This window comes from Papio anubis, chromosome 6, assembly GCF_008728515.1.
Source record: "Papio anubis isolate 15944 chromosome 6, Panubis1.0, whole genome shotgun sequence".
NCBI classification, from domain to species: Eukaryota; Metazoa; Chordata; class Mammalia; order Primates; family Cercopithecidae; genus Papio; species Papio anubis.
The window spans coordinates 60,733,547-60,746,595 of NC_044981.1; the positions used below are offsets into that span (position 1 = coordinate 60,733,547).

At 31.3% G+C, this 13,049-nt stretch overlaps 1 protein-coding gene across 1 annotated transcript in view; it reads right to left on the reverse strand.

Annotated features, from left to right (window-relative positions):
• LOC101000355 (protein eyes shut homolog) overlaps nt 1–13,049 on the reverse strand; it is an 88,852-nt gene that overhangs the window by 40,177 nt on the left and 35,626 nt on the right. The window contains exon 4 of the mRNA XM_021936793.2: nt 21–180. Coding sequence (XP_021792485.2) covers nt 21–180 — 160 coding nt within the window. The remainder of the gene's footprint in view (nt 1–20; nt 181–13,049) is intronic.

The following is a 13,049-nucleotide window of genomic DNA, read 5'->3' on the forward strand; positions in this document are numbered from 1 at the left end:
AAATTACATAAATTTGTTACCTGTAAATCCCAATTGCCACACATATTCAAAATGAACAGGACCTTTATCCTGGCAAATACCATGGAAGGTGATTCCATAGTGGCAGGGGTGTAGATGAATCAGGTGAACATTCTTCAAAAACCAAAATGGATTTTTTGTGCACCCTGGAATGCATATATACTACAAAAAGGAAACAAGGAAAAATGGTAAATACCTTTTTGAAATATTTTTCTCTATATAATATATAACATAAACAGCTAATTTTCAAAACCATTGATTATAGAAAGCTTTATGGGAAACACTTTTTATACTTCTCTTTATTTATTCTATTTCTTTAGCTTTTCTTTCTGTACCATCTTTTGTCATTCATGTTCAAAAGCCTATATGATAATCTTTTAGCTCTGACTCACTCTCAATATACAACAGTCCCTAATCTTCTGTTTGATGGGCTATAATATATCTTTCCCCTCACAAATTAAAAATACCTATGATATAAATTAAGAGATACACCATTTAAAACACTTATAACAGTAGAATTAGCACAATAAAATGTCACGGTAGTGTTCAAATTAGACTTTTGCTATCATTTGAAAATAGTTTAAGATAATAATATGATTTGTTTATGTAATCTCCAGCATCTTCAAATACAAAAATCATATATAGTTATATCCACAACTGAACTAACTAAATGTAAACCATTTTAGGTCACATTGAGGTCATCACTAAGTTTTAGTACATGTTACACTACTTAGGTATTAGGAAGACATCAACAAGCATGAAATCTAAGCCCTAGAGACAAACTAGGGCTATGCATTCTCTTTAGAGCATACCCCTCAATTATTTCTACTTCTCCACGTTTTTGATTAACAAATCTCCCTTGAATTAGGCAGAGAAAAGCACAGCTGAGACATGCAGTACAAGGAATCTAACAGTTCCATTAATGAAATTACTACACTAAGTAAGCATTGTTCTGTTTCAAGTCATGGTGGTCTACCTGGATTTGCAATCACAATTTCCTAGTTGCACAACAACCCTAAAGTATGAGTCAACACTAAAGGTGAGGTAAAAAAAAAAAAAAAAAAAAAAAAAGCCAGGTGTGGTGCCTCATGCCTGTAATCCTAGCACACTTTGGGAGGCCGAGGCAGGTGGATTGCCTGAGGTCAGGAGTTCAAGACCAGCTTGGTCAACATGCTGAAACCCTGTCTCTACTAAAAATACAAAAAAATTAGCCAGGTGCAGTGGCACGTGCCTGTAATCCCACCTGCACTGAAGTCTGAGGCAGGATAATCGCTTGAACCTGGGAGGCAGACATTGCATTGAGCTGAGATCACACCACTTCACTCCAGCCTGGGCTACAGAATAAGACTTTGTCTCAAAAAAAAAAAAAAAAAAAAAAAAAAAAATTATCATTTAGTAATATTAAATGACTGCCAAAATAATACAATTGTATGATATATTTCCAAGCTGTGAGATGATCAAAAGCTTTAACCCATGACTTTTATACTGAGACATCAAATGTTCTACAAATGGCATTAACCAATCTTCACTGTCAGTGGAGATTGCCTTTATTGGATTTGGGTCCTCATTGTGATAGAAAACATGAAGGCCTAATGAATTCTGAATATATGACTGTACAAAATAAACTTAGCAGAATAGTACATTATTCATATTGATAAGATCCTATAGAGTGATTTCTTCACTTAAAACTTAACAAAACAGTAGACAGTTTTATCTCTCATCCCCCTCTCACCCTTCCCTCTGAGTCCCCTGCATATTGAGTACAGTGTACACTGCTTGGGTGACTGGTCTACCAAAACTAAGAAATCACCACTAAAGAATTTATTAATGTAACTAAAAGCCACCTGTACCCCAAAGAGTATTGAAATAAAAATTAAGAAATAATTTAAGAATATCCTCTTCTGGACATTGGCCTAGGAAGACAACTCATGATTGAGATCTCAGAGTACAATAAACTAAAACAAAAATAAACAAATAGGACTTGATTAACCTAAAATGCTTCTGCACAGCAAAATAAATAATCAATAAAGTGAACAGACAACCTTCAGATTGGGAGAAAATATTTGCAAATTATGCATCCAACAGCAGACTAAAATCCAGAATTTACAAGGAATTCAAGCAACTCAACAACTTCAAAATACAACCAAATAACCCAATTAAAAAGTGGACAAACAACATGAATAGGCATTTTTCAAAAAAGACATACAAATAGCCAGCCGACGTATGAAAAAATGCTCAACATCACCAATCATCAGAGACATGCAAATTAAAACCACAACGGGGCATCATCTTATACCAATCAGAATGGTCATTATTAAAAAGTAAAAAAAAAAAAAAAATAGATGTTGGTGAAGATGCAGAGAAATGGAATGCTCATGCACTGTTGATGGGAATGTAAATTAGTACAACCGCTATGGAAAATAGTATGGAAATTTTTCAGAGAACTAAAAACAGAACTGTGATTTGAACCAGCAATCGCACTGCTAGATATCTACCCAAAGGAAAAGAAATCATTATATAAAAAGGATACCAGCACAAGTATGTTTATTGATTCATTATTCATGATAACAAAAATGTGGAATCAACCTAAGAGTCCGCCAACTGATGACTGGATAAAGAAAATTATTTATACACACATACACATACATATACATACACACAATGGAATACTATTTAGCAATAACAAGGAATAAAATCATGTCTTCTATGGCAAAAAAATTAACAAACAGCAACAACAAAAACTAAATTTGAATTAAGCCCTGTCTAAGTTGTTATGTTTTGTCTGAAATTGCTTTTGTTCTTGTTTGTTTGTTTTTTAAACTAAGAATACCAGAAGAAGCAGGATCAAAGATATGAATCCCTGTTTCTGCCACTCAGGAGTTAAGGAATCATTAAAAAAAATGAGACATTAAATATTCTGTAATAACCTTGAGAGAGAAGGGCCGTTAAGGAGCAATGACAGATGCCAGGAAAAACGACAAAAATAATATGAATCACTGCTCACAGGGGTGCTGTGGTATTCTTCCTACTACTTTAACCTGAAGACCACATTTGACTTCTGACTTTGCTTAATGAAAAAACAAAGTCACCGAGGATATATTTCAAGGTGTGTCTGAACAACGTATTTGTCCTTATATCCTTCTATACTGAATAAGGACACTATGAAGATATTATAACTTTAGATAAAGTTTGGATTTAGAGGGAGTTATTTGTGATTGCAGCTCTTAATACCTTTTAAAAATTATTGCAACACCAGGACATTATCCTCTAACATAACAACCTTAATGTTAAGAGCAGTTAATTTAAAAGAGCAATTTATTTAAACCATATGTAGAGGTGAGGAATATTGTCATATAGGTCTATCTCTGATTCCAACCTCTCATTTATACCTTGTGTGTTCATGTGAGGATGCAGATACACACACATACACACACACATACACACACACACACATTTCACAGCACCAACATGAAAATAGATATAGAATATAACTTTTAAAGCAAGTTAATATAAGTAAAGTATGATGGTGAGAAGGAAGAGTGGAGGCACTTTTTGTGTAAAACATTTAACTTAACAGTCTTTTGGAGGAATTAGATGCATCACTGCTGTATTACAACTGAGCCGTTAATCTTGAAGCTTCATCAGTATTAACTTTGTTCACTTTCATCATGTTGCTGAGACGCTCATCATTTCTGCAGAGGTTCGAGAGAAAGGCCTTTTGACCAGTGTACAAGTTCTTTTTGTATATTTACAAAAGCTTTATTCACTTTCTTAACTTCTAAATCATGAATAATATTTATCTTCTTAAGGTTAGTGGTAACTAGTGTTGCTTTGTTTTTAGTCAAGTGTTTTTTGGCTTGCTATGTGAAATACATTCCTGGCCTTTGCCCTCTTAATTTGTTCTTGTCCATTGTCTATAATACGCATGTGCAGTTTCTTAAGCTTCAAGTGATGCCATCTATTGAGTGAATAAACTAAATGTTTGTCTTTAAACTGCTCTGACCTTTCTAGAAGCCAAAGGAAAAGGGGAAACATTAAAATATACCCCAGCTGTTTTTATTGATTAATTTTATACTGGTAGATCCATTTTGGTTTACTGGATGAACCAGATTTCCAGTTGATATTCCTAAGGGACAACTGTTGAATGGTGGAGAATATTAAACAAATGACAATACTTTGGTAATATTGTTATGAAAAAATATTTATTATATTGACCAGGGGTCTACAAAGTATTTTCTTAAGTTCTATGTTATACAAGTAAGATGATTTTTAAGTAAATCAACTTCCTTTTTCTGATTATGAATTTCAAAAATGCTGCTAATAAAAGAAATTATTTCAAATCCACAGTGAAATGCTCATTGCCTGCTAAAACACTATTTTTTTTTTTTTAGTTTTTGTAAACTTAAATAAAAAGACAATTATGTGAGGCAAACATTATTTGTGTGACCAGATAGGAGTCTTTGTGGAATTCAGTTATTTTAATGTGACCTCTCTTTCCGAATGAAGTTAATTTTCCGTAGAATGATGGCCTTCTCTGTTGTTAAGATATCTTAAGTTTCACAGTGACCTCAGGTAATATGGTAATATTAACTTTTCTCACCAATCTTATTTAGAACCAAAGAGATTAAAAAGAAGTTAGTTTACATGGAAGTGTTCACTTAGTTTGATTTTTTAATTTATTTCAATTAATATTTGAAATTGATGCTTTAAAATAATCCTTATTTTAAATACTATCTTCAGTTTAACTCGTGGATTAGGTGAAAAATATTCAACAGAAAATTTTCTGTAGTCTGGGAATATATCGCAAAATTTATACATTTCAAACTTTACCTCTAAAATAGAAGTAGGATTATCTTCATTTAAATAATTTCACTTATTATGGTATGCTGAATTTAAGGTGATCAACTTAACTGTTTTCCAGGGACTTTCCTTTTTTAAAAGCTAAAAGTCTTGTGTCTACTACATTACTCAATCCTAGGGAAATTGGGATGGTTACATTTCCTAAGTGTAGATTATACACTCAAAGCTTTATTTCTGAAATTAAGGAGGATGAGGAGCAGAGCTGTATTTGACATGCCATGAGAGACAGAAATGATCCTCTGTTGCTGTAGGTTTCTAAACTGTGTGTGTGTGTGTGTGTGTGTGTTGGGTGAGGGGGAATCTAGTTACCATAGCATAACCCAACCTAACACGCTTATCAGAAGTTTCCTCCACCTATAGGTGAGACTAAACTCATTATCAAATGTATTAAATTAGAGCTTATACTGCAAAATGTAGTACCTTTATTTCTATAAGAAAATATTTATATAAGAAATATATTTATTTCTATAAGAAAATAAAAATTACATTAATTGCAGTAAACAATAGGTGTTTATAAGTTGCTAATAAAAATATACATGAAAAATAGCAATGTGTTAATCTATCCTGTACTTGATGTATAAAACTGAAAAGACGAATCAATTCAGCATTTCCTCTATTTCTTCTGCTACTGAGTAGGGTGACAAGCATTGGGAATACACAAACATGCCTTTGGAAGCAAACATCTATCTTACTGTTGACAGTGAACTAATTAACTGGTACATATTAGACAACTAAACTTGAACTGACTTTGAACCTCAATAAGCTTGTGAGAGGAGTAATTTTGGTAAGCAAACAGTGAAATTAAGACAAAGATAAAATAGTTTCACAATGACAGTAAAAAGAAACAAGAGAATCAAGAAAATTGTCTATAAAAAGTAATCTATTTCTTATATCTCATGTCACATCAGAAATAAGCAAATTTTGCAGTATCAAAGTTTTGTGCTTTTTATTTGATTGACACAAAATACATATTCAGAACAATTTTATAACCTTAACCAACTGATTTATCATTTTATATGCCAAATATATTCAATGTTGCTTTCCTTAAGGCTTTTCCATTTTATAAAGAAAAACTGATTTTGATTGCTAGTATGAAGAGGATTTTAAAACAACTCTAGATGCTGATTTCTTATTTCAGCAGCAACCTTTCTTAGGAAAGATAATGATTTCCATTAGAAATCCTACTTTTCATTATGTATTAAGCATTGTAAACTTCTCTTTCTTAAAGAAACTGTATCATGAAATTACGGCATATACCTATTATTACAGCATCTAGATTCCCTGGTGATTCTATTTATATTTATTTAAAGCATTTGTTAGTTTTTGAAAACTATACAGAAAAATGAAAATAAATTCCTGTATATACTCAGATAGATATTAGTAGTGGGAAAACCTCACCTCTCTCTTTTTCTTTTTTTTCTTAGTATTTGTATGTGTGGCCATTTTACCATGTATGTGAATTCACTGTTGTTCAAATGGGTTCAAAAGCATTATCTCAATCTATTCATTTCATCTTTTTTTTAATAGCCTGGAAAGAATACTTGTATATTCATTTCTATACTTCAGATAAGGAAATAAAAAGTATAGATTTCTTTTCAGCTCACACACCTCAATTCTCACAAGTCTAAGACATAAAACCTTTATACTCAGGTTTCAAATCTCATCAATTATTACTTTATTTTTAAATTTATTCCCTATTCCCCAATAAAAATATTTTCAATGGAAGTTTTAATTGACACACAGAAACTATTATCATTAAAAATTTGAAGCATATAACCTTATAATTCTGAGGTTTTATTGTTTTAATGACACAACCTTCTTGCTTTGACATCACTTATTCATTTATCCTTCTGAAGTACTAATACATTATTAACAGCTTATTTCTAAAATATTGTATTCTACCCAGTTGAAAGAAATGTAATGATCTTTTAAAAAGCAATGATAAATTTACATAAATTAATGTTCAATTTCCACTCATAGTCAAACACTTCTATGGAAAATTAATAAAGTAAAATCAATAGCAAATATATTATTTAAATTAATAACTATAAGGTTCTATTAATATAACTATATATTAATAAAAATAATGCTAAAAATAGCATTATTTTTTCTCTAGTTCTTCTGGGTAGCACCTAAATTTAGGAACTGTACCAAAAAAATGTAAAATAATACAAAATAAAGAACAAAGCTGGCCTATTTTGGCTCTTTGGGGATCAAGGGAAATCTGATTTTAACAGATACTTCTCAAGCAGTTTGGGAAATTATATGAGATCATTTTCTGGTCTGTTATTATTTTAACATTTTTCCATAAATCACAGTAGTTGCTGACAATTCCATGACCATATCATATTCTAGAGAAATGTGAAAATCCAACAAATATTTTCTGAAATACAACTCTTCTCCAGCTGTTATGCTAGAAAGAAACACAAAATTTAATGACAGCATCCTTGATCTCACTGAGCTCACAGTCTAATGTGTGTTTCCAGTCATTCCAAGAAATCCCATTTAGTGTAGTCAGTGCTGTGTAGAAGACAGTATTGCAAACAATGGGAATAGAAAGGAAGAAGCCGACATAATCACAAATGTTCTGAGGTAGTTTCATTCTGGATGAAGGCATGTATTGGGCTATACATGAAATAGGAAAGGTATTCTTTTCCATATTTCCATCTATATTTCTACATATAGAATTGTGACTGGAGTTCAAGGAATGATAGGTGACCATAAATTATTGAATATGTGTCCTTTTACCAAAGACACTATAATTAACTAATTTCTAAATTTCCTTTAGAAATATTAATATATGGATACGTGAGTGATCAATGTAATTTAATGACATGTGAGGTGACTGACAGGAATTTCTTTCTTTCTTTTTTCTTTCCTTTGTTCCTTCCTTTGTTCGTTCATTCTATTTATTTTTTTTTTTTTAGACAGGGTCTGTCTCTCTTTCCATCGCCCAGGCTGGAATGCAGTAGTGCTATATCTGCCCACTGCAACAACCTCTGTCTCCTGGGCTCAAGCCTCTTATTTTCTAATTATGAGAAAATGACTCAAGAAATTGAGCAAATATTGGAATGTTTCATGACTGTGAAGAAATGTACACTATTCTAAAACATATATGAGTAACTATTATTCACAATCTGTAGTATCCCATCAAAGTGCACAACAGCTAATGGCCAGAGAACCTGCTCTTCCCCTATTTTCATTTATTTCCTTTTAAAGATTTCTTTGATTTTCAAAAGTATTACTACAAGAACAAAATTGTGGCTAATTCATCACCAAGTATTTAATTTTCTTGTTTTAAGACATGATAATCACTATTATTCAAGATCACTTCTTTATTCAAAATGTATTTATTGTGAGTATGCTCTGGGGAGTTGGCACAAAGAAAGCAAAAGAACAAAATTGTCCCAGTTATCTTAGATATAACTTTAAAATGAACACAAACAAACAATGAAAATCTCACAATTCCTACAGGCAATACATTCTAGGACATCATTAATCCAAGATGCTGAAAGTTGAGTGTGTCATTTAAACACACCTAGATATATTTTACTATTTGGGAGTAAAGTAAAATTGACATATATGTATTTATGTGCATGTGTATATATGTGTATGTGTGTTTGTATAAATGTATATACACAGGCATATACATTACATATGTACATATATGTATGTATACACGATACATTATTATATATACACATATATGTATGTATACACTTATATGTATGCCTATATATGTAATGTATGTGCATGTGTTTCTATGTAATGTTTTTTCTACAGGTGCTTAAAGTATTTTCTTCTTAGGAGACAGTTTCTTCCCCTTCCTAAATATATAAATTTTCTTAAAAAATTTCTGTATTGGTATTTTATATCACTGTAGACAAAGTGTAATATTCTCCAGTGCTATATTGTTCTCTGGTTCTGATGTATTTATTTTTTCTCAAGGGCTTTCATTTTTAAACTTTATAAATACAGTGTCTCTTATTAAACTCTTATCATTACTTTAAATTCAAAAAAAGAAAAGCTATGGGAAATCTTTAGAGTGAAGTCACCCTTTTCAACAGGAAAGCAAGCAGTCTCAAAGAACCATGAAAATGATCTGATTGTGTTTAGTCCTAAATCAACTTTTAGCTGCTGGGCTAAAAATGTCTTTGCCATGACATTAAACCTTTGTAGTTGTCTCTCACATATTACATAGACTTGCATGCCAAATGTCATTCAACTTCAGGAATTAATGTGATCAACATGGGCTGCAAAAGAAGATAAATGATTACCTTAATGATTTAAAATAATATTAAAACTCTTTTTTTTTTCTTTTTTGCAGTTACATCTTCCTTTTGTTCTTATAGGCTACATAACATCTATTTGTTTCATTCTTCTATCAAACAAATGACTGTAGAAAACCAAAATCCCTATTTTCCCTTCCCAGCTAATTGCTAATGCAAACTTCTTATAAAAGTGGCATAATATTAAATAAACAATTAATTAAGCAATTAAACTTTAGGTTCAAGATAACCTACATTGACTCTACCCATTTTTTGTTATAGTTATATTTAATCATTTCAGAAGATAGAAAAACATCTCAACTCCTTTAAATGTACGTCGTTTTGTTTCCACAATATTGTAAATGTTCTGATTGATGTTGTTTTTCATGGCATAGACGATATATTTGATAACGTTGCCATCTCAGGAAGAGTATATCTTTAACAGACTAAAAATGACTTTAATGTTCTTTTTAATTTTCATAATTAGTTAAAAATTAGATTGATAATTGACGATTTAATTCTTTTAATACAAGTCAAGTTTATTTAGTAGCATTTATTTAGATTACTTCAATCTATCAGTATTTTGCATTTTGTTATTTAACTAAAAACTTCAGTTAAATATATGTGTCACATATTTTTTCCAATTGTAGATGTGTATGTGAACTAAATTTTCCCTCAAAATACTTTATTATAATTTTTTCAATATCATTTTTGTATAATCAAATTTTACTCCACTGATTTCAGTTTATAAATTCAGAAAATGACTTTAAATATATTCTTGCATTGATTTTCTCTATTTTAATGTAATTCTCTTTTTTATTGTGCTACCATAATATCTTAATTATTGGGGCTTTATAATTAATTTTTTCACCTGGTATTCCAAGTACTTCTTTGGTAGTTTTTCAAAGTTTCCTTATATATTTTTAAATTTGTTTTTCCAAATAAACTCTTGGATATTTTTTCTTAAATATCTCTCATACATAAATTATTAAATAATGTCTGATACATTACATCGTTTGATTTTGTCTGTGCAAATTTTTGAAACTGTAGGGTAATATGATTTTTCTCAGGCTTTGACTAAAAATATAATCAACTAAACGTCTTTTTTTTTTCAATTCATGGTAGAACATTGATTAGAACATTTCCTTCCATAAGGAGTAGTAAACAATCAACCTCAGAATGATATTAGTCATTACATAGGAAACATTTACAGATATACTAGAGTAATAATACAGAAATACAAAATGAATAAAACTTCAAAATATGATAATCTTGCATGAGTTGAAAAATTTTTTTTCAGATAATCCACTCATTACAGATATGTGCTTCAGATATATTTTAACCCATGGCCCTCATAAAAGAGATCAAGTTGGACTATACTAAAAATATTAAGACTTACTATGATATCCTTCTCTTTGGGTTTGATTCTAGGTAATTTTATAATTATTTCAGATATTTCTTACATCTACCTTTTATATCAGGCATTTTAACAAGATAGTTCACAGACAATGTTCTCTTCTGGGTTAATTTGGGTACTTTTAAAGTTCAGCTCCTTCACCCAGGATGACACCATGGAGCTCTCAACATCTTTACTTAAAGAGATAGGATACATGTATTAAAACAAGTACTTGGCCAATTAGAACATTATGGAGTTAGAGGAGAGGTGGATAAATTTTTTTAAAAAATGAAGTATGTTTCTTCTGATTTCTATATTCACTATTCAAATGCGAAAAGTAACTTTTTCTTTTGATGAAAATCTGAGTGATAGTGTGTATCAAGCATTTTTGGTACAATTGCATAATTAAACTCTCCACCTCATTTTAAGGAGTTCTGGTCATCTGCATACTGTCAAAGGATTTTTTGTGAGTTGAGATACATTGCTTAAAAAAGTCTTCCTAACGCTGAAGAGCAGCTGGAAAAATAAACAGTCAGGACTTCAGGCAACTATCAACCTAGGGAAACTTGGTAGCCAACAAAGAATGAATAAATTCCTTCCTCTGTTCTCATAACAGAAGTAAGAATACTCAAGGACCGACCTATATTTGCTAATAGTAAGCTTATCCAAAGTATATACAATAGCAACAACCAACAAAAATCTCACTCATATTTTTTCCAGGATCTGGGAAGATTCCTGTTTTGGCCCTCCATCTGCCTGCACTTCTTACGCCTGAAATAATTTTCTGCCTGATCCCAGATTTAGACAGGAAATGATTATGAAGAACTGAGCAAAAGATAGACAATATTAACCTGTGGATCTCTGTCTCTGTGTCCTATATCTCCCCCTGTGGGAGTGTGTATATGTGGTCAGTCCCTCCTCAGTAATAGGTGGACACTATTTTCAAATCTAAACTTTCAGCAATTGATGTTAGGTTTCTCTTTTATCTTTTATTTTGTTTGCAATTAAAGTTAAGATATATATATATATATATATATATATATATATATATATATATATATCTCAGTGAGTGACTATTACAAAGCATAAGGTAAGATCATGGTCTGTCTTGTTCAACATTGTGTGCCTGGAGTTGAGAGGTTCCATAATGTAATATTTTCAATATTCTTTCAATGAGATGGACTAGTTACATAGCACTAAGAGATTATAAAAGAATTAGAGAGATGCTTTCCCTAAAGACAAGTGACTAAAGATTTTGCCAAAACTTACTGAGGCTAAATAAAATTACTTAGTCCATGGGCCTCTTGTAATACCTGTGATTACATCTGCAATCAGAATGTTGGCTGTCTAGTACATTATGTATGATTCTCACTTTGTAACATGGATTGCCTTATTTTTTAAATCAGTGTTTCTGTTGACTTTTGAGTACAAGGTGAAAACATGACTTTGCAATTGTTAAAGATAACATAAGAGTCATGTAGACACCAATTTCTAAACATTAGATGTTCATATTGGGAAGAACACCAGTTAGTGCCTTTTGTGTAAACCAAACCTAGTTTAATGCCTGTTACTCCAACCAAACAACTGTTAGGATCCTTTTTCATTCTCAAATGTGTCTTAATGAGGACAATAAATTAGTGAAGTATGTACACATACAGGATATGCCATTAGCACGGGCTATTCCTGAGTTAGAAATGGGACAGCAAAATGTTACAAGCCAATATCTCATTTGTGAAAGTCTGCTGTTTCCGTAAGCAGTTGACAAATGGATCTTCTAAATGTGCCAACCATGTCAAGGTAAATGCAGAATTTTGACTAATGAAAGTTAAATCCATTTGTTCTGAGATACTCAACTAACCAATCATCTTGCTGCTTTTGGTTTTTCCCGATCGACACCCAATCCACTTGTATCAGTTATTTCTGTTGGATCTAAAACTCAGCTAAGACTAAAAATGACTGCTAAGAATAAATCTAGATTGACTTATTTTGTATATTTTATATACGTTTTTTAGAGAGGACCTATCACCATATTTAGATTCAAAATTATGTGTTCAGTTAGAGAGCTTCTTTAATGATTTTCAGCTAACAAGTTTACTTTGGTGTTACAAATAAATTTTCTTGAAGCCTTTGTGAATTTGCTTTCTATTGCTACTGTAATGAAATACTGCAAATGTAGTGGCATAAAACAACATTTATTCTCTAACATTTCTGGAGGTCAGAAATCTGGAATCAGTCTTACTGATGTAAAGTCAAGATGTCAGCAAACTGGCTTCTTCTGCAGGTTCTGAGTAGAAAATCTGTTTCTTTATGTTTTTTTCAGCTTCTATTGGTAGCCTATCTTATTTGGCTTGCACCTTCCTTCCTTCCTTCAACTTTAAAAGATAACACTCCAAATCTCTGCTTTGCTATCATATCAAGTTCTCTGTCTCTGATTCTGTATGCAACTTTTTAATATGGACCTTCGTGATTATATCAGGCCCCATCTGATAATCAGGATAATCTCTTCA